A 22347-nucleotide genomic window follows, 5' to 3' on the forward strand; every position below is an offset into this window, starting at 1 on the left:
TGGGAGGGGATAACATCCTAATTAAAAAAAAACCAGTCAGGTGAGTTGATAACTAATTAGTAACTGATAAATAACTCAGAACAAAGCTTCAGAAATGCTTGATGAGGCAGTTAAGGCTGACAGACTTACTCTGAAGCTGAGGCTGCTGGAAGGAAAGGGGCTGTCCGAACACAAATGGGCTGTGTACTAGGGAAGAGGGAGGTTTTGCAGCTTGATCAAAGATGGAAGGAGCTGGGAGATTGGGTCGTGACTGAATGGAATTCAATATGGCACTCAGTTGGTCACCTGCAGTGGGTAAAACAGTCAAAACTACAACTCGTTATTCATTAACATCCAAAATGGCAAAGTAAATGGTGCTTTATGACATTCAGATAGAGTTGAACACTAAATAAAACCGTGCCAATTCAGAAATGAGTGAAAATTGGTGACTATTAATCATCCTCAGATTAGGGACCGAATTTTGCAAGCTTTTTTTTTTTTTAATGGAAGCGCCCCACCAAATCTTATATAGAAGCCCACCTATAAAAACAAATTCATTTAAATTCATATATAAAATCTCTCATTATGTATGGGAGAATGAAGACTCTATGAAGAATCAGTGATAAATTGCTTCAATATTGAACATATATAAATGAAGATTTAAGTAAACGATGCCTTCTCCATAGTTCCCAACAATGACTAATACCACCGTGCCTCATCGGCAGTATATTTCATGCAGAAAATAAGCAATTAACAGTTTTTCTTTAAAAAGCAGAATGGGGCAAAGTATGTTATTAACATAGCAATGTGTTTATATTATAGTTATAAATTAATACTTTCTTTTTAAAGTTGTTACTGCCAAAGAAATTCTACTTTAAAAGCATGAAATATTTTGCTTAGATGAATAATTTAAAAATCTGTAAGTCCTATATGACAAAAAGGATTATGAGCTACCTAATTTGAATAGTATCTAAAATATCAATTCTAACATTTTTCCTTGTACCGAAAGGTTTTACAAAATTTTTTTTTAAGATAATGAAATAATCTGATGGATAATAACTCCTTTTTGTAAGTATACATTAAATAGTTTAAATGATGCTGGAGGTGGGGAGAGGGAACTACATCCAGACTAGGTGATGCAGAAACTGGAAAATAGTATCTTTCTAGTCATATTTCTGAAATATAATAAAGTTTCATATGTGAAAATTTCAACTGAAGTACCTACAAGGGATAGATTTATGTGGAAAGAACTGTGTACACGAGCCATATATCTTTTTTGAAATAATAAATAAATGCTGTAGATTATAGGAAAAAATTTAGAGATCATGAAGAATTTTCTAAAATACTGTTTTAAGGAAAAAAACTTACAAAAAACAGCTCTTTGATCTTGGACAGTATTAAGAGTTAAAATGGGAACTACTGTTACAGATAATAAAGTTAGATATATTTCATCAAGTTTAAGTTTCTTATTATTTCTTTGCTCCATCTAAATATTTTAAAAGCTTGTTAACAAGAGCAGGCTTATTATTAATATTTTTTTTAAGGAAACAGGATCCTGTTCTGTTGCCCAGGATGGCGCATGTGGTTATTCACAGGCACGACTATAGCAGACTACATCCTTAAACTCCTGGCCTCAAGTGATCCTGCTGCCTCAGCCTCCCAGGTAGCTGGGACTATAGGCATGAGCCACTATGCCTGGCATGGTGCATGCTATTTTTGAACGATATTCACAAAATCACATGTTTAAAAAGTAATACTTTATTATTTGTACATAAATTTTCTCAGCAATGTTTGTGTCTCTTAAACATTTATATTTATTTTAATGATATTTTAATAAATTATAAAGACTGATTTACTATGATAGCTATCAGTACAATGACAGACATTTTAAAGACTGAAAGCATACAATTTGTGTTAAACAAGGCTTTAAAACATTACTATATAGAGATATGGTAGCGGTAAGCAAACGTTGAGATTTTAAGAGTTGACAAAGGTAAAGAGAAAGGGACATAAAGAAAACACTACCAAGCATTTACACGATGTAAGTACAAAGATCTAGCTTAAATTAATGGAAATCAGGTACCCGAAGTAAGCGAGCAGATAATACCCAATCCTATGGCATTGGCTAATCCAAGGGAGTAAAAAAAAATCTTGTGGCTAGGTTTCCTTCATAAAAATACTTTGTGGAAAGCAATGAAGCTATTCAATAGAAGTAGTTTTATTTTAAACGGAATATTCCTTATACATTTTGTTCACTGTTTTATTTTTTCACTTGTTCTGCAAGTCAGGTATAATGACACTGTATTTGTCCCTTGGAATCAAGTCCTGTGAATTAATTTAAATAAAATTAAAGTAAAATTATTTCAACGTAGGCTATCTGCTCCCTTTTACTCATGACCCAGCTGTATGTTACCTGTGGACAATAGGGCTGATTTTGAAGGAGTCTAGATCAGGTACATAGGAAAGAACAAGAGTGTGTGAATTCACATAAAAATGCAATTTCTGACGAACCTCCAGCATAAATTGTTTCAAAATTAACTATTGTTTGGACAGTCCATGATGCTGGTCTCTTCCATTAATGCAGCCAAAACAGCTGTATATATTTTATATTTATACAGCTTAGGGTTTTTTTCTTTTTACAACTTTCTGGTTTTATTATAGATACTAAAACCAAACATATCATTTCACATAATTCTAAATTAACTAAGATTACTGGGTTAGAAATTCAAAACCACATAAATTTTATAAAGCTCATGTGTAACATTACTTAAAAATACTATTTAAAAGTAATAGTTTGATTTTAAATGGATCATTTGAGAAAGTTCTCTGTTTCTCATTAACATTACCATCCTAATAAGTGGATGATAAAAATCACATTTTACGAGATTTAGTGAAATAGAATCTTTAGGATATGAAATCAAAATGAGTGTTTTTTAAATAGAAAAAAAATAAGCAAGCACTCTCATAAACTTAAGCCAAAACTGGTTAAAAACAAAAAACAAAACAAAACAAAACAAAAAAACAATACTATGAAAAGAACACCTTTGTAAACATTTTGTATTAGCTTTCCATGAACAAATTTTAATAAAGATTTCTGGGTGAACACAAATAAAAAGTGTATAAAAGAGAAGGTAATAAAAAACATTGAAGTTAGGTAAGTAAAAGACTTACTTTTAAATACCTACCTTTGCTATTTCCGAGTCCATAATCAAATCCTTGGGCACTGCAACTTGCCCCTTTATTAAAAGCTTGCACTGAGAAAGGGCTTGGAGGAGGAGTTTGAGAATTCTGATCCAGAAGAACTTGTTCTACAATAAAAGCCACAGCTGTAACATTAGTTTCTTACATGCTATTCCCTATTCATACAACAAAGAGAGAAAATTGCAAAAGATTTTATGATGGTTAGATTTTAAAATAAGCTCACATCTAGATTTGATCAATTTAAATACCAGTCAGGTCATCTTAACATTAACAAAGCACCTGACAGATCTTTGTTTTTATTTATCAAATACACAGTGAAATTTAGAAATGAGATATGCTCTTATGAAGCCAATTTACTTTTATTGTGGCAGGATACATTATTGAATGCATACTAATACTTCTGGCCCAGGAACTCTTTGTATTTGTAACAAATTTATACAAGAATATTTTGCAAAACAAAATGGATAACCTATAAACCAGAAATAAAAGTATTTTGCATATTAGTATTAGAATAGACAAAAAAAGTAAGTATCTAGTATCAAAAGGAATTTTCATTTGTTAACTGTTCTAAGTTATAAATGTGAAAATTATGGAAAACTTAACTTTTAACTTATTTTATCACATAAAGATATTTTTCCCAAATAGAAGGATAATAATAAACCATGATACATAATCAGAGTCTATAAATGTATCAGAATTCTTATTTCAAGCAGAAAATGGCAAATGTTTTATCCATTTACAAATGGCAAGATGTGACCTATAAAATATGCAAACTAAATTAATCCCCTATGAACAATCAACTGGCTCCAAGATTCTGTCTGATATAAAATAACACCTTAGTTAAATATCCATATTAATGCCAGCCAAAAAAGGCAAAATAAAGTCTGTCAAGTAAAATCAGGGGGAAAAGGTATTTATTCCATTAAAATAACCTTATGAAAAATAAAATATCTCAAGTATATTTTTAAATATCTTATTTTTAAAATATCTTTAAGTATCTTACATATATTTTTTAAAAGTCAATAGTCCTTTAAACAGAACAGGGAACTACAGACAGGGTGTGGTAGAGTGTTTCCTTCCTACTTGCAAATTGCAATTCTGCTATATCAGTGGTACTGTATAATCTATCCCTTTACCAGCATTTGTAGACTTGATTTAAAAAACCAATCTTAGCACTTCCCTTAGGCAATACTCTTCAGCATGCAATATTTCAGCAGTAGAATGTTTCTTCAGAAAAACACCCATGAACAGTAAACTGAATGGAAAAGATAGCACTGCTTCCCCTCTAGACTAAGAATGGTCTAGCACCCAGAGTGAAGTCTGTTTTTACCACAGCAGTAACTCTGCCTACTACAGATTTCAAAGACCAATAGAGAGTTTTTACAAAGAGGAAAACTTTTGTTTTACTCACACGACTTCATATAAATTACCATAGTGCCAAATCTTTGTATTTCCATATTAGATATTATCAGCAATGAACAGACTATTTGGGCAGCACATCAACTAATCTTAGTGATTTAAAGGCACTAACTTTATATCATTTCTTTCCTTATCACTCCAGGTTTTATATTAAAATATTAAGATTCACATGATCACCAAATATCTATGTCTGAATCTATATATCAAAAGTAAAAGTTGATTAACTGATTACAGAGAAAAATTTAAACTTCTCTTAAATGATACTCTAAGAGGCATTTTATCTTGGAAGAAGCTTCTATCTTCTAAGTTTATAAGAATAAAATTTCCTAGGTTAAAACTTGATCCTTAGCATGGAAGGCATTTTGCATTTTAACAGTAAGACCTAACTTACCATCCATTAGCTTTATCTATTATTTGCTCATTTAGTCTTCATATCAAATTTATGTGGTTATGACCTACAAGGTCGTTTTATAAATGGGAAAACTGAGGCACAGAGATATTAGGTTAACTTGGTCAAGGTCACATGAGTAAAAACTTGTACAGCTGGGATCAGTACCCTGGCAGCCCTGCTTCAGAATCCACTCTTACATATTTTGCTGTACTGCCAGTTAAAAAATTATTAAGCATTAAGCTAGAAAAGTCCTTTAGAAGTCACCTAAGCTGTTCTCATATTTAACTTATCTTAAATAAAGCTGATCTCCTCTTAGGTATTTTCATTTATATCTGAATATTCCTATATAAAGAAAAATGTTTAAAAATTTATGAATATGTAATAAATATACAGTGATATATAATAAGCACATAGTAAGTGAAAAAGTCATTTAGTAAATGTCTGGTTTATATCAAGTGGAATCCTTTTCTTTTTCAAATGAATAGTTCTACTGTTTCAGGACATTATTTTATATGACCATACCATCTCAGACTAAAAAACGTCTATCTGGGAAAAACAAGGAGAGGAGGTAGGTTCTCAAGTTGTGCTCAATGTGTACAGCATGGTGTAATGAGTACAGCATTTAAAACACGAATGAAGATTCTGGCTGAAGTCTTACATCTGCTATGTCACCAGCTGTACAACCATAGACACATTATTTTAAATTCTACGAGCTTGAGTTTCCTACCTATAAATTTAAGATTATATCACCTACCTCAAAGGTGTGTTGTGGGGAGAAAAAGGGAGATATCTCCAAAGATGCTCCATCATTATTGCAAATTTCAAACCTTTTTTGAATCCATATTTATGGCCATATTTCCTCTTGGAATAATAAGTATTATAAACGTATTATCTTTTGAATAAAGATGCATGTTCTCTTATTATCTAACTTCATCCTATAAATTTTGGGATTTGGCAGACAAGTCCATGTTTGCTTACATACTTATTTTGATGTGCTATTATTTTTATAATTCAAGTTGTATTGCAAAACTTCATGAGCAACTGGTATGTGTCAAAACTGTTTCAGAATTAGGAATGCAAAGATAAAAACCATGTGCCTGTCCACAAGGGACTCATAACTGGGTATGAAGAAATAAACATGAACTTCACTATGACACTATTGTTCTAGTGGTGAGAACAATTCTTTAGGAACACAAGAAATTCTTGGCTCTGTTGTGATCAGTTAAAGCGTCACCCAAGTGATAATGTGGTCTCAACTTCGAAGAACAAATTTTTGCCACCAAGATATCAAAGAGAGGGGGACAAAAAGGAATACATTTTATTAAGTGAGATCAGTGTTGAAAAACGTAAAATAAAATTTAAAGTTGAAAATCGAACAACAGGAAACCCTAAAGACACTCTGCATTAATTCAATGCTCTTTCCCTAAGACAAAATGCAATCAAATGAAGTTGCCTGGGAGAAGTACTGAGATTGGTAGTTTGAATACTGAACTTTCATTTTATTATAGAAGGGATAAAATGTTCAGTCCTGGACTGATATGGAAGAAAGAGGTATAGAAATTTATATTAATGAAATAAAAAGCCTGTTTTATAAAGATGAGTCTATATGTTTCAAATTTTCTTTTAATTTTCTTCTTTAATGTGCACTAAGTACTCACGTATTTTACAAACCAATTTTAACAGTTGCAAGATTTTTTAACTTTTAGTTTTGCTTTTACTTAAAAAACAAACACACAAAAAACTCTTTAAAACAAAAGCAATACAATCGGCATTAAACTTCTGTATTTGAAAGCTTAATTGGAATAAATCACAAATTTAAGCCAACTTGCCATCTTCATGTCGGAGGTACTGGTTTCCGCCTCTGTCTCTAGCTAAGGACCATGCCTCTCCTTCATCACTCTCACAGAACTCTACCATGCTGTTCTGATCCAGTTGCACCCATGTCCCTTCAGAATTGGTTACCTGGTACATAACAAAAAGCATGATTGATTGGCTTGATTCTTTCAGGGAACTCAGTCTGAAAACCAGTAAAAAGCTTACGTGTCTGAATAGTGTAATCATTCCAATACATTTCTACCAAGAAATTAGTTTCTGAAATTAAGGCCACAGCCTGAGGTAAGACAGAAGTCAATAAAAAGTTCTGTAAAATACTGCTTATTTATGAATTTGGTTAAAATAATAACTTTCAAAGCACAAAGATAACCCTTAAATAATTTTAAGAATTACCCAAAAACACATGGCTCATTTTCTTTTTTCTGCATCTAAAATGTCCTAACACAGCCGAGTTGCTATTATTTAGGTTGAGAGTATCCATAGTGTAACTTGAAAATGACCCTTACTGAGAAACAGCATGACACACTACATCTTCAAGCTTATCAGCTGAGGCAAATGCCACAGTAGCCTAAAGAGTAATTTTATTTGCTCAGGACTTCAGTGAGACCTATGAATGGGAACAAAGAAGTGAAACCTTTTGCATATGACCACATCTCCATACCGATCACATAGAATATTTTAAGTGCTGATAATCCATGATGGTATAGTACATTTGTAATAATGAAAAAATATATGCAAATACCAAACATTTATATATACAACACAAATCATTTGTTAATATATTGTTTTCACAAGGATAATTATGAAAATCATTAGACAGAAGCACAGAAAAATTATGTATTTGCAATACAAGTAAAGACAAAATACATTAACATTGAAAAACCTGTGGTAGAAATGGCAACCTTTAGAAGAGATGCTTTGGTTGTATTACATTAAAAATGAGTATCTTAGAAGTCATGAAGCTACAAGAATCCATACCTCTCCCACTGCTTTGACTTTGTTTCCCAGAACTAACATTCCAATTGGGATACCTCTAAGGTTAGGGCAGCTTCTGATGTTGTGACCTGAAGGTCCCGTCTTCACTACCTTGTACATGCCTGGCCCTCCTCGCAAGAATGGCATATCTTGTTCTTGCATTGTTGCTTCCTGTGGGCAGCAGGAGTTTATGTCTTTGAAAAAGTCATCAGTATTAGTTTTAGATTCCTGAAAATTTGAATAGGAAAGAAAAATAAACAAAATACAATCTATTATCACTTTCAAAGCCTTCCTATTAATAGATTTTATAGCAAGTCTACAGTACTGTCAATATAAAAAAAACACATAACTAAAGATAACTGAAGGATTAGTCATTAGCACTAATTAAAGAATCTCAGTTTTTCAACAATGCTATTTAAAATAAAGTTGAAGGCAAGAAAATATAGCAGGAAACCAATCGACCTCTGGCTTCTGCCCACCACAATTTGAGAAATATAATCATCCTTGATTTTACTTTTATCTTTAATGCAATATTTAAACTTAACAGTAGGAAAAATAAAAATACTATACTATGTGAACCACAAGGGAATAATTTTGAATCATTATTACTGCATTACTGCATATTGTTACGGGTAAAAAAAGCCTAAATATTCATTTCTTCCTATGTTGAAATAATTATTTATAAATAGAGAAAACAGGTATGAAGAATCTGAAAACTGATCCATAAGCAGAGATGATGAAAAAAATGCATTAAAAATATAGCTATATCTTGCTATTTGTTAGTTATGAATGAAATAATGATGCTTACAATATTTTAACAACTTTTACTTTCTAATATTGTACAAATAAAAATGTCTTGCTAGATTTGTTAAGCCACTACTATGCAGTGACGTATTAATGCTAGTAACAGAAAAACAGACTATATTTTTAGTAGAAAGGAGAAATTAAATATGGATTCAAGTGAATATGACGTAAATTTATATTATTGAAAAGAGTCACTTCTAAAATGAAAAGAACCTACCCTAAATTTTCTGTTAAATTGTAATGCTGTGATAAAATTGTTTCCTATGTGAATGTAATAAAGAGAAATAATAACCTTTCCATATGTTCTCTTTTTCCCAACTAAATGTAAATAAAAGGTCCACACTGGGTGTTCTCTTTGCCATCACTACTCCTTTAAAAGAGATTTAAAACTGCATTTTTAAATACAGTAATACGAACTCTATAATTTATTTTATATTCTGATAGAGTAATAGATAACCATAAAGAGACACACATGCAAACGTTAGGTTAAAATTGATATTTAATAATGTTATAAATAGAACAAAAATTTAAAAACTAACATTATGCAAGATAAAATTGTATTAAATAGTTCTATCCCTACCAGTACCCTCGTATGAAGAGATATGTATACATGTTCATATAAATAGTAACACAGTAGAATATTAAAAATAAAATCCTCAGGTTTAAAAATATGTGGATTCAAGAATTCTGTACACCTGCTACTTTGTTAATTCCATACATGACTGGTCAGGGAAAATGTTAAAGTCATCATTAACTTTCACATAGTATTTTGTGAATCTCACTGTAGTGATAAATAACCAATTTTTACTTATACAAATATGTACTAAGAAAAATTAATTTACATTTACTGTAATTATATTTTATTTACCAATATTCTTTGGTTACATATTGGAAATTTAATGGAAAAGATAATTTTAAACACTCAAAAAGCTTAGATTTACAACTGAAAATAAGTGTAAAATACACATTTTGTATACTTATCATATATATTTGTAAGAATTTATATATATGCAAACCTACATGAATACAGAGAGAGCACTCAAGATAAAAATTGAGAGTAACACAGGTCTAAACTTTACATAGTACTTGCTATTACACTCACAAGATTTTCTGTAAACATTTTAAAATGTCTGTTTGTAAATGGTCAATAAATAAATACATCATGCCATTTCATAGTTGGAAGAGGCAAGTTTTAATCCTACTCACAACTGATTCTTAAAAATTACATGGCAACATAAAAAAGCAAATATCCATAGATTTAGCAAAAAAAAAACCAATTTCACTGGTATTTAATAATATTCCTAGTGCATTTAATTATAACAATAATTCTAACTTTTGATAATTCAGGGTAACACTGGGAGTTAAGCCTTGGCAAAATTAATTATAATTGCAAACTAGTCACGGAAAGGCAATTATGAAAACTTGTTAAAAATTTAAAATAATATTTTATTGAAAAGGTAATAAAACTATATTAATAAGTATAAAACAAAGTTTATCCAATTCTTGTGCTAAACAGTATAAAAAACTGACAGACATAAAGTCACAGAACTGTGCCTATCATGCTCAAGCAATAGTAAAATACATGTTTTATTCAATATAGAAATGTGAGATCCAGGTACCAGCGTATTAAATTCATGAATTTCAATATTATTATCTTCTCCCTCCATTCCCATACCATTCTCGGATGAACATTCAAAGAGGGAATGTGAAAGAGTTGACAGTAGAAAAAATAAGAGCCATAAGTCTAGGAAACTGCCACCTAAATAAGTTAGTTGTGAAAACACTAATCTTAGATATAATCATTGGAAAAGCTAGTCATAAAACTAAATATAGCAAATTTGAAGTCATGTGGAAGTATCACTTAAACTAATAATACACTCTTTTTGGCAGGAGCGAGGAGAAAACTCAATTGCAGCACTTCATATAGATCTTTTTTTGGTTAAAAGGTTTTATTAATCTTAAGCAAAGGTTTTAAAGACACAAAATTTGTTATACATGCTGAAATACCTGAATAAAATATTATTGTTCCTTATAGTTAACTCACCTGGGGGAAAAAAGCTTTGGAAGTCCATGAAAATACGTCCAAATCCCTGACTCCTTGGCTAGCATTAAAGATATTCTGAGCAACAAAGTTTGAGAAAGAAAAATATCAACAAAGAAAAGGAACAGGATATCATCTGCAGAAGATGCGTGAACAGTAACAACATTTTTCTGTACTCTAGCACCAACACGGAAATATTATTTTACTAAAGAGAAACTGAAGCCATCTGAGTAAACAACACACCGAAGAAATTCTGTCTGATAAGTAAGTTTTTGTCAGAAGCTCTCCGTGGATATAGTGTGTCATGCCATTTACTAAAATTAAGAGCCAGAAGTTGTTATAAAGCTTAAGATACTCAATGCAAGAAAGAAACCTTAAAATTCTTTAAATGAGGACGTATTTGTTCTAATACAAGCCAGATTTGTTTTATGACAGAAACCAGTCTGCTGTTTTATAATAAAAATGGAAATGATATAGATTGTATAGAAAATGCAATTATCATTATGAATAATAATGGCATGTAGTTTACGTGAACTTATCACTTTTTGAAGTACAAAAATAAAACAGTAAAAAATAAAACAAAAAGTCTGAGCCTTTTTTTTTTCAATTTTCCTTCCCACTATAAGTAGGGAAAAAATCACTTGGAAATGTTTCGAATGCTACTAACAAATTTGATAAGAAAAACATAAATAATACATACAATCAATTTTTTATCAAAAGATAAAAATTTAATCAATTTTATCAAAAGACAGGCCTACTTTTCTCCATCTCAAAGTTTAGGAAATGCAGAGCATTTAGGATCTCTAAGTTAAAGTCTAAAAATGTTTTGTTAAGGAACAATCAATTCACAGAAATGCTATCCTAGAAAAATCAACATTTTCACAAAATGTTTTACTGATAATTTAAATGATATACATTTTCGTAGTTATCTCATGCTATCAATCTATATTTATCTGATCTGAAATTAAAATCTTTCCAGTGAGTAGCAATTGCACAATTTTATTGCTTATGTAAATATTATGATAAAAGGTTATTTTGAATCAAAAACGAGGACATTCAAAATGTTAATAGAAAAGATCAACTAAGACTTCAACAAAAAAGAAACATCAAAATTCCGTATCAATTATAAGTCATTTTAGATAATGAGACTTTATTTACTGTTCTCTAGTTCTATATTTTCCATATCCATATATATGTATATATATATACACATATATATGGATATGTATGGATGAATGTGGGTACACACCCATGTACATAAATATATACTAATTCATAAATATGACATATAAAACCCTTAAAAAAGTGTCTAATAATATGCCTACAAATAAATGTAAACCAAAACCAAAGCCAACTGCCCCCTAATTAAAAGTGGATAGTGAGTAAGGTCCTTTCTCTTTAGGTAAAGTGAAAAACATATTGCAGAACATTTTGAAGTGCTATGTTTTAGGGGAAAAATGTCTTTACTGGTTTATCCATGTATATAAGAATTTGTAGAGTACTCGGTCAATGGTTTTTCTCCCTTACAAAGCATAGTGGGACAGACTTTCTGACATAAAACATTATCACTTTTTTTTTCAGCATATTGTATTTTTTAGCATAAATTACTCTAGTATCAAAGTAACGTGAAAGGCAATTGTTAAAAGTAATGCAGGTAAAGCTAGTGATGAAGCAATGTGGTGACTGGTTGACAATATTTAAAGCTTATGTCTCTCTTTTAAGTCAATGTGCAAACATAAGCACTTTCTCAGTCAACAGCACATACAATGATATTTTAAAATGATGTTAACTGCTAACTATGGTAACAAATTGCCAATAAAATCAATTCCGTATATGTTTCTATGTAAACTGAAACTTTATACTTTTTTGCTTTTGTTCTGCAGTTGTAGAAAATTCTTAATTCACACTGGTTTACCATAAGATTATTTTCAAAATGCAATGTCATAATAAAACTGCATTTATCAAGAAGCAGAAATTTGATGAACAGAAAGCTGGAGTTTAAAAATAAAATATACTTGAATAGCTGGGCGCAGCAGTGCATGCCTATACTCGTAGCTATTCAGAAGGCTGAGACAGGAGGATTGCTTGAATCCAGGAGTTCGAGACCAGTCTAGGTAAGACAGAGAGACCTCGTCTCTACAAAATAATTTAAAAATATAGCTGGGCATGGTAGTACATGCCTGTAGTCCCAGCTACTTGGGAAGCTGAGAAGGCAGGACTCCTTGAGCCCAGAAGTTCAAGTCTAGCTTGAGCAACAACAAGACTTCATCTCAAACACACACACACGCATGCGAGTGCACGCGCGCGCACACACACACACTTGAATAGTGTTCTTTGGAAATTTAGAAATGTTTTAGTCTAAAGACATGAACATTCATGAAAATGTTAATTTCTCCAAAGCCCCCATTTCTCACTATTAAAATATGTTAGCTTTCATATAGTATAATTTCACAGATTATTATGAGCACAGCTTGTGTGTGCATGTGTATATACAAACACATATATATATAAAATAACATTTTATTCTCAAATACTATTTTAAAGGCAGAAAAGTTCTGTCAAGAAAATTAGAAAATTAAAGCATACTGGGAACCTAACAAATTGATGAACACCAAATTGCAACTCTAAGCTGATAATCTTTCAAGGCATAGAAAAGAGACCAATAAGTGAATAATTATCACAGTGAAAATATGTGACCAACCATGCCAAATGCTCATGCAAAGAAAAGAAAAAAATCTTTCCTTGTGTTAGATAAGCACAAAGCTAAGAATTGCCATTGTTCAAGCAAAATGATAAAATAACTCAGAAAAATTAAGCATAGCATATATATTAATTATTAGTCTTAATTTAACTGTTTCAATCTCATTCTGTTTATGAAACTTTAACACTAAGCTAAAGAATGAAATAAAGCTGTTCTTAACCACATAAGAATAGCACATTTACTAATGTTGTATTAAGTTAATATTATTAAGATTAAAATACAGATTATGTATACACATACACACAAAGCTATTAACAAAATCAGGAAATCTGGGGTATGTTAAAGCTGTGACTGCTAAGTGTTATTAGGTAACCCAAAAGAATGAAATTGGATTTAAAATGCAAGAAACATTTGCCAATTTTATCAATTAACCCAGGTGATGCTACACAAACAAGATTAACAAATGATACTTTCTCTTCAACTCTACTTCAAATCTTTCAGGTCCCAAAATTTGGAAAATCAGTATACTTTCTATATGTTGAACACCCATCAGCCTAAAATAAGAAGTAATCTGTATAAATGCATGGAGATACACAAAGACTCAATTCTGTAAGAATTCAGATTATAGGGGAACTATAAAGATACCTTAGAATACTTCCATTTATCTATCATCTACTTTCCTTGATATAAACTTTCTCTTCCACTCAATTCCCCTCACAATGTTAAAAGATCTCATTTTTGACAGAGTACCCAAAGAATTGGGTGTGTAAGTTTCAAACTATTAACATCTCCTATCATAGAAGTACACTTATTTTCCAAAAAATTAAGCTCGTGATTCCAGAGAGTCTAATGTCTTCCATGGTAGGTGCATAATAAATTCTCTTTTCATTTTTTTACTTGCATTTTCCCTGATATTTGAAACATTCTACCAGCTCACATTTTGTAGATTGCACATCTTTAGAATTTTAATTTAAAATCAATCAATGTTCCCCAGGTATGCCATCAAAGAATAACTCATGTCATCTTCAATACATATTATGGTATTCATCCTCATTCAACCATTAATGTTGTAAGTATTTATCTTTCTGTAGTTTGGCAGTTCTAGTCAAAGTAATAGGATTATTACAGCTATAGTTGCTTCATCCTTTTATAACTATATCTATCCTTATCTCTCCACTAGATTAATGCATACTGAACATAAATGCATGGGCTTTAGAATCATATCAACTGGTGGTCCAATACCAGCTCTACTACTTTCTACTTGTGATCTTGGGTGAGTGGCTATCTTTATTCATTGCAAAAATGAGAATTATAATATGCTTAACATCACAGGGTCACAATGAGGATTAAATGAGATAATTAAGGCAAGAAGCATATATATGTTAGAAATTATTTTAAACAGAATGATCATATCAAATGCAAATAACTAAAATCAAGCGTCCACAAATGTGTAAAGCATTAACAAATTGTGAAAACCTACTATGAGCAAAGTGTAATTTTTAATGCTTAGAAAGAAACAAATGTGAGTAAGAAGGGATCCTGAATGAGTCCTTATCCTCAAGTAGCTTAAAAACAGAAATAAGGGTACATAAACACAAATGGGCTGAAGGCAAGAAAAACAAATATTATGGGTAGCTAGAGAAAGAAGTAAGCCTTTTCTACTTCTACAGATTAAGTGCTGCCTGAGAAGGAAGAGAGAAAGCTATTCTCCCCAGTACATATCTGTTTTCCACCCTCAATTCTCTGCTTTACCTCTATCAACTATTCATCAGTTCACATACATAGCATGTCCCCATAACTCTGAACATTTGATTCTGTCTAGAAATTCCTTTACTGTTTCCTGGCAACTTTTCTTCAAGACCTCCTCAAGTGTCACTTAAGTGAAGCCATTCCACAACTTATCATAATGCAATTTAATTATGTGAATATGGTATGTCTACCACATTACATGGTGAGTACTCCAAGGATCAGAACTTCACCCCATCTTATTTACTCTGTATCCCTCCCCTCTGCATCTCCACCCAATGCCTACTTTCCAGCTTAGTATTTATTACTAACAAGAATGCAAATAAGAATTCTACGAATAAGAACTCAAATATTTACTAAATGAGCAATTAATGAATTAATGACTATAGCAAAATTGGGAAATAAAGAGAAGAAGATCACCAACCAATTTTTGAGTCTGGACAACTTAAGGTTAGAAAAAAATGGAAGTGAAACCATTCTAGATAAATTAGACAACAAAACAAAGACTCTTCAGACATAAAATCGGAAAGCATGTTCTCAGCTGGGTGCAGTGGCTCACGTCTTTAATCCCAGTCTGTAATCCCAGCACTGTGGGAGGCCGAGGTAGGTGGATCACTTGAGGCCAGGAGTTCGAGAGCAGCCTGGCCAACATGGTAAAACCCTGCCCATCTCTACTAAAAATACAAAAATTAGCTGGGTGTGGTGGTGTATGCCTGTAATACCAGCTACTTGGGAGGGGAAGACATGAGAATCGCTTGAACCTGGGAGGTGAAGGTTGCAGTGAGCCAAGATTGTGCCACTGAACTCCAGCTTGGGTGGCAGGGCAAGGTGCTGTAAAAACAAACAAACAACAAAACAAAACAAAACAAAAAACAAACAACAAAAATAAAACAAACAAAAAGGAAAAGAGTGTTCTAAAAAGGGTAAAAAGTTCTACATAATTGATAATGAATGCCTCATAGAGGCATCGGAACCCTTCATCTATTTAGCTCTATCTTTCTCATTGACTTAAAAATTATTTTGAAAACAATACAGTCATAATATGAATGTCTAATGCTATTTCGTCTCTAAACTAGGGCATTACTAAAGTGCTAAAACGGTTAAAGTCACCTTTGAACTAAATTAGGATATGAATATTTTTCAGTCAAATATGGTGTTTAAATAGAATGACTGATAGATCAAAATTGAGCTAAAGTTCATACTTACGATGAATACACGAATTCTAAAACATGAGTAAATAAACAAGACAGCGTGACAGGATCACTTTAAGGATTATCTAAAATGGGTAACTATAGTAATCTTATTTTTAAAAATAATTCATCCAACAGTCAGTGTTCAAACTTCCAATCTCTGCCCCCACTCCTCTCTCTATAGTTTGTTTGAGTTGGGATCCAAATAAGTTGCACACATTGATGTCAATACAAAATTGTTTTAACTAGAAAAGGTTGAAGAGATAGACGTAAACAGTGCTGAAGGCAACTTTTCAGTACTTTCACTTCTTTTTAAGTTAGCAGTATTGGTGTTTGAATACTTCTAATTTGATTTCATATCTCCCAGCTTTCATTTTTTTATTGAGTCATGTTTTACAATTAACGGCCATGATTAAAGTTCGTTTACTTTAAATGAACTGAAGAAGGGAGAAAGATAGTTTTTCTAGCAGTAAATGTATAAGACATACAAAAGAAGAGGTAGCAAGATGCAACTATTTAGGTGTGTTATTTCCTTGAGAAGATGAGAGGGAATCATTATTCTATGTCCTATCATGTTTAGCCCCACACAGTCAGATACTCATTAAGAAAAATGTACTGACTGGGTAAGAGGTCTGCCCTAGTCCCTACAGATAAAACCTTGGAAAATCATGCCTGTCCCTGCCTATGCCAGGCCTCTGACTCTGTGTGAGTCCTCAGTTAATACCTGTACTGAAGTAACTTTATCCCAGATCTTCCATTTCCTGCTCCTGTTTTTCAGTCTTCAGCCTTGTCATCTATATCTTTAATTTCTCCCTTTTCCTGCTGATATCTTTCTTTTAACTTATAAAACTCGCAAGTCACTACTACTCTTAAAATGAAGAAACCAAAAAAAAAACCCTGGCTTCCTAACAATACCAGACACTCTTGAGCTGTTTACATTAACAATCTCCGCACTCACATTCCAGTGAAAATCACCCACAAGTATCTGTATGCCTCACTCCACTCCTTACCGCTCCTCTAACCTTTGTTACTCCCTTCTTTCCCTGACCTTAAGGAGACTGTCTACTACAGATTGTCTCTTGGATGGGGTTCAAAAGCATCATGTAACAGAACACAATGCTTTAAAATAAAATCATGGGATTCAGAATTGTGACAGATGGTACTTCTTGCTCTTCCTTTCTACTTTTGTTTATTGACTTGCTTTATCTGTGTAAGTATCTTTCTCTCCCAAAAGCAGCTCCTCAAATGAGCAAAGAAATCAGATAAAATTTGGACTGGGGAGGTAGAAAAGATAATATAATCTGGAATAACGTTTTATTAGGGACTTAAGAAAATTTTCTTAAATAAAACACACGATGGCCAGGTGTGGTAGCTCATGCCTGTAATATCAGCACTTTGTCAGGCCAAGGCAAGATGATCGCTTGAGCTCAGGTGTTTGAGACCAGCCTTGTCAACATAGTGAGACCCCATCTCTCTCTCTATATATATCTTTTTGAGACAGAGATTCGCTCTGTGTCCCAGGCTGGAGTGCAGTGGCGAGATCTCGAATCACTGCAACCTCCACCTCCTGGGTTCCAGCGATTCTTCTGCTTCAGCCTCCAGAGTAGCTAGGATTATAGGTGCCCGCCACCACATCTGGCTAATTTTTTGTATTTTTAGTAGAGACGGGGTTTCACCATGTTGGCCAGGCTGGTCTCCTGACCTCAGGTGATCCACCGGCCTCGGCTTCCCAAAGTGCTAGGATTACAGGCGTGAGCCACCTCGCCCGGCTCTCCCATCTGTATAAAAAACAAAAACCAACTCCCCCTTGCCCAACAAAAAAGTCTATATTGGAAAAAAAAACTGTACAAAAGTGGTTGTTATAATTATCTCTTTAAAATACACTTTCGTAGAGGGTCAAAATCCTTTTTAACTGCAGGTATAAATCTGAGGAAAATTTAATAAGATGTAATCGATGTAATTTTTTAATTTAAAATTTAGTATTTTACTTATAGATGTATCATTGTTCAACTTAACCTCCGTAAAGCAGTAAGCCAACATTCTAAAGTTTCTTGATCACGTATCTTCCTTCTTTCTTGCTCTCTCTCTATATACAAAGTCTCCACTGTGCTATTATAAAACATACACAAAAGCATATAAAAAAGAATGAGATCAATAAATAGAAATGAAATTCCAATGTTTTCTTCACCAAAGAATTGTCTTGTATTATATAAACTACTGCTTTGGAGAACATTATTATGGACAATCAAGGAGAAAGTCAAATGGAATATACTGAATGGTTTGATACAATAAGCTAACTTTACAAACTGATTTTTATGAAATTCAACTGCTACTGTTTTTAAATAAAATTTTACCCGTGCTATTTATTAGCTCTGTCCTAAAGAGCACACACATTTGATGGTAATGAAAAAAGGGAAAAATCATTCTTTCCTGGTTAATATATAAAACGAAGTGTGGGTTATTATTATACTTCATGAAGTAGCAATCTTGTGAACACTGGCTCTATTCTACCATACTCAACAAGGAGGTACAATGAATTCTCTCAAAGACTAGGATTTAACTTCAACTAGAATACAACATAGCACCACAAGTCTAAATAATAGTATTATAAGCCGAGAAAGAAGAAATTCAAAATTAGACAAAACACACAGAACTATTTGCAAAATGTGAACATAACATACATTTATACATATTTTTGAATGTATAATTCTGAGTTCATAAACTTTAGTTTGGAATTCATTCCAAACAACTGTATAAATAAGAAAGAAAAAAATGTAACCACTCTCATTTTCTACCTCTTTGAAAGGAATTCAGTAGTTTTAATTAAGAAGTAATTAATTAAATTTACTACTTCCTGCCTATCTGTGATGGATCATAATCTGCACTAAGGGCCTTAACCTTGCCAAACTTCACTTTCATTACACAGAAGCCCTTAAAGAATTCAAGAAATTGTGAAGTAAAAGTTACTTAGTTGTGGGTTACCTCAGAACTGAAAAGCCTTAATTAAAGAAAGCCCTGTAAAACAAACAGCGTGTATCTATAACGCTTTTTAAAACCACCTTTTACTTACGTCAACAGGGACCAGAAGACTCTTGCCAAGATGTTGATTAAAAGAGAGGCACCAGGCTTCAGTGTAACCATTCATGTTAGGGACATACTTCTTTATTGTCTCATCATTCAGCCTCAGCCACACACCATCATCATTATGGATCTATAGAAAAAAAGCAACAGAAACAAGCCAGGCCTTCCTGTAAGTCCTATGAGGCTAGCAAGGTCTGAAAGTCTGCAAAGCAGGAAAATGATGGTGGATGTGGAGATTAAGCATCTAGTTTTTGTAGAAAGTAAGTCTGAGAGACCCTCCAGGGAAAAAAAAGCAGCAAAGAGTGCCAACACACTATGATAATTCATGTGGCAAGATTATAAAAACAATTTCACTTAGGAATAAAAACACAAGGAAACCACACTTTAAGATACATAGTTTAAACAGTAAAATCAGATGTTTCCCAAAGGAATATGAGTCTTCCTTCCCTTATATCTATATTTTAAGAATCAGAAGTCACTTGGTTGTATTACCAGAAAAATATACTGTCCAAAGTTAAAGCAGTAAGAAACACATTTCAAAACAAACAACATTTTAAAATGTCATGAAAAACTATCCCTATTTTCAGTGAATACATGTACAGGTTCTGAATAGGTTCTGAATACTCAGTTGAACATTGTTCTTTTCATGTTCAAAATATAATTTAGTTATTTTTTACTGATAAAATAAATGAAATGTTTGAAACTCAATGAACACATTCTATAAAATAGTTTTAAAATATTTCCCAAACTGCTTAAAACACATTCTGACAAAAAACTCAGTAACCTTATTATTATGCAAACAATGCAAAAACTTTCCGTCCAGAATTTACTACCAAGAGCTCCTTTATCAATTACCTCATCAATAAAAGTGATAGTTCCATTGACTTTCACTATGCCTATCTGCTCACTCTGAAGGGAAGGGTGGCTACGGATGCGAAGCCCTGCGCTGTCCTTGGCCACAAATTTTCGAACCTGAGAAAGGCAAAGATAAACAGTGAGGTAGGAAGAACATGGAATAGAGATCTTATAAGTAGCAAGAAGTAAAATTAAGCAGGTTTGAAAGTATCATAATTCTTAACAAGGTTCCAGAATTATTTGTAGTGAGGCTCCCATTGCAAATAACAGTGCTTCATAACACTAATAACAGAACTTTTAAGCACTGAAATGTATATTACTGAAAATAAAGCTTAGACAATTACATATATTTTTAACTCATTTCTAAATATTGAAGATATGTGTTAAGAAGGATAAAAACCACTTGTTAGAAAAATAAATTCAATTACCAGTATTTCATTTTTTTAACATGCAGTTTACCAAAATGCCTGTACTTATTCTTTAGATTTCAGAAATTAACTTTTCTTTTGAAAGTAGAGGACATTTTCATGTTGCAAACTTTACACTTAATTTCAGTAGACTTTTTGATCATTGTAAATGTTCCATAGCAGGAAGAATACAGTATGTACCAACTACTATAGCATTACACAAAGAAATAAAGAAGTACACATGCTACAACTAAGAAATATTACCATGAACTACTCTCTAAATTTATTTAGAGATATTTAGAATTCAAGTCCTGAAATCAAGTAAAATGTTAGATGTTTACTGGCCATTTTGAAGCATCAGTGACAAACATGTAAAAACTGAATGATTCCGGCTCTCAATTCATTCTGCCCTAACCTTATTAGGCTGAGGTTCAGACTTTGGTTTGACCAACTGAGTTCCTGGTGGTATCATCCCTTTTGGTGGGTCTTTTACTTTTACTTCCAGACCAGCATCTGTCAGAAAAATCAGAGAACTGTAACATTTGAGAAAAAAAGAGAAGGAAGATCCTTAAACCTAATCTTGTAAACATCCACAGGCTGTTTTTAAAAATTAACACAAATATCTGATTTCTGTCCTTTTAAGGTGATGGATATTTAATAGGCTAAACAAGAGAAATATTTTAAAAATGGCCCTGAGATTCTAAAGGAATGTCTCAGGATGTCAAGGAAAAGAAGGGGCTCCCTATCTTTAACTAGAACATATGAAATGATACAGAAAAAATGGAAAATAATTAAAAAAAGAACCCTTGAGAATTAAAACTTATCTGACAATATCCAATCAGAATACCACTCATCATCTCTACCAGTCATCTCTATGACAATGTAGCATGGTCATGAGAAGCTGAGGTCCTCATGTTAGACTGCTTTGGTTACTCCGATATCTCACACTAACTGTTTGACTCTCTGAGCCTCAATTTCTTCATCTATAAAATGGGAAAAATAATAGTATCTAATTCACCGAGCTGCTGTAGGACTTAAAATATACAAGGGGTCAGGGGCAGTGGTTCACACTTGTAATTCCAGCACTTTGGGAGGCCAGGGCGGGCGGATCACCTGAGGTCGGGAGTTCAAGACCAGCCTGGCCACCATAGCGAAACCCCGTCTCTATTAAAAATACAAAAATTAGCCGGGCATGGTGGTGCACACCTGTAATTTTAGGTACTCAGGAAGCTGAAGCATGAGAATTGCTTGAACCTGTGAGGTGGAGGTTGCAGTGAGCAGGGATCGTGCCACTGCATTCCAGCCTGTGCAACAGAGTGAGACTCTGTCTCAAAAAAAAAAAAAAAAAGTACACGTAGAACGAATTTAGATATATATTAAATGCACAATAAATGTTAGCTATTATTATTGTAATTATTCTAATGAATTATTATCTCTGCTTGTCTACGGTCAAGCGAGGTCGCAGCCCATTGATAGCGTCAGAGAAAACTTAGGAAGAAGAGCAAGGAAGTAGAGTATGGAAGAAAATGAATGATTCTAAGTAAGCAAGTCTTTTTCTTCAGCTTCATTCCAAAAAACAAATAAAAGTGGATTTTTCTTATCTAATTTGTATCAGTTTTCTTCATCCCACTATTAGATAAGATGATGAAAAAAACTCTACTGAAATTTTACCAGAATTTTTAGAGAGAAGAAAATCTTCACGATGTCATTCTTGGCTATTTCTA

The 22347-nt window shown here is 32.6% G+C and overlaps 1 protein-coding gene across 12 annotated transcripts in view; it reads right to left on the minus strand.

Annotated features, from left to right (window-relative positions):
- Positions 1–22347, minus strand: part of MYCBP2 (MYC binding protein 2) — a 275606-nt gene that overhangs the window by 73111 nt on the left and 180148 nt on the right. For 4 of the 12 annotated variants that reach the window (XM_030813514.1, XM_030813510.1, XM_030813507.1 and 1 more), the window contains 8 exons: positions 21039–21136; positions 20217–20333; positions 19351–19491; positions 10647–10721; positions 7802–8026; positions 6820–6952; positions 3165–3287; positions 130–309 (listed from right to left, as the gene is read on the minus strand). In XM_030813514.1, the coding sequence (XP_030669374.1) occupies positions 130–309; positions 3165–3287; positions 6820–6952; positions 7802–8026; positions 10647–10721; positions 19351–19491; positions 20217–20333; positions 21039–21136 (1092 nt within the window). The remainder of the gene's footprint in view (positions 1–129; positions 310–3164; positions 3288–6819; positions 6953–7801; positions 8027–10646; positions 10722–19350; positions 19492–20216; positions 20334–21038; positions 21137–22347) is intronic. The other 8 variants (XM_030813521.1, XM_030813512.1, XM_030813513.1 and 5 more) reach the window with 7 other exon arrangements.

Source organism: Nomascus leucogenys, chromosome 5 (genome assembly GCF_006542625.1).
Source record: "Nomascus leucogenys isolate Asia chromosome 5, Asia_NLE_v1, whole genome shotgun sequence".
Lineage (NCBI taxonomy): Eukaryota > Metazoa > Chordata > Mammalia > Primates > Hylobatidae > Nomascus > Nomascus leucogenys.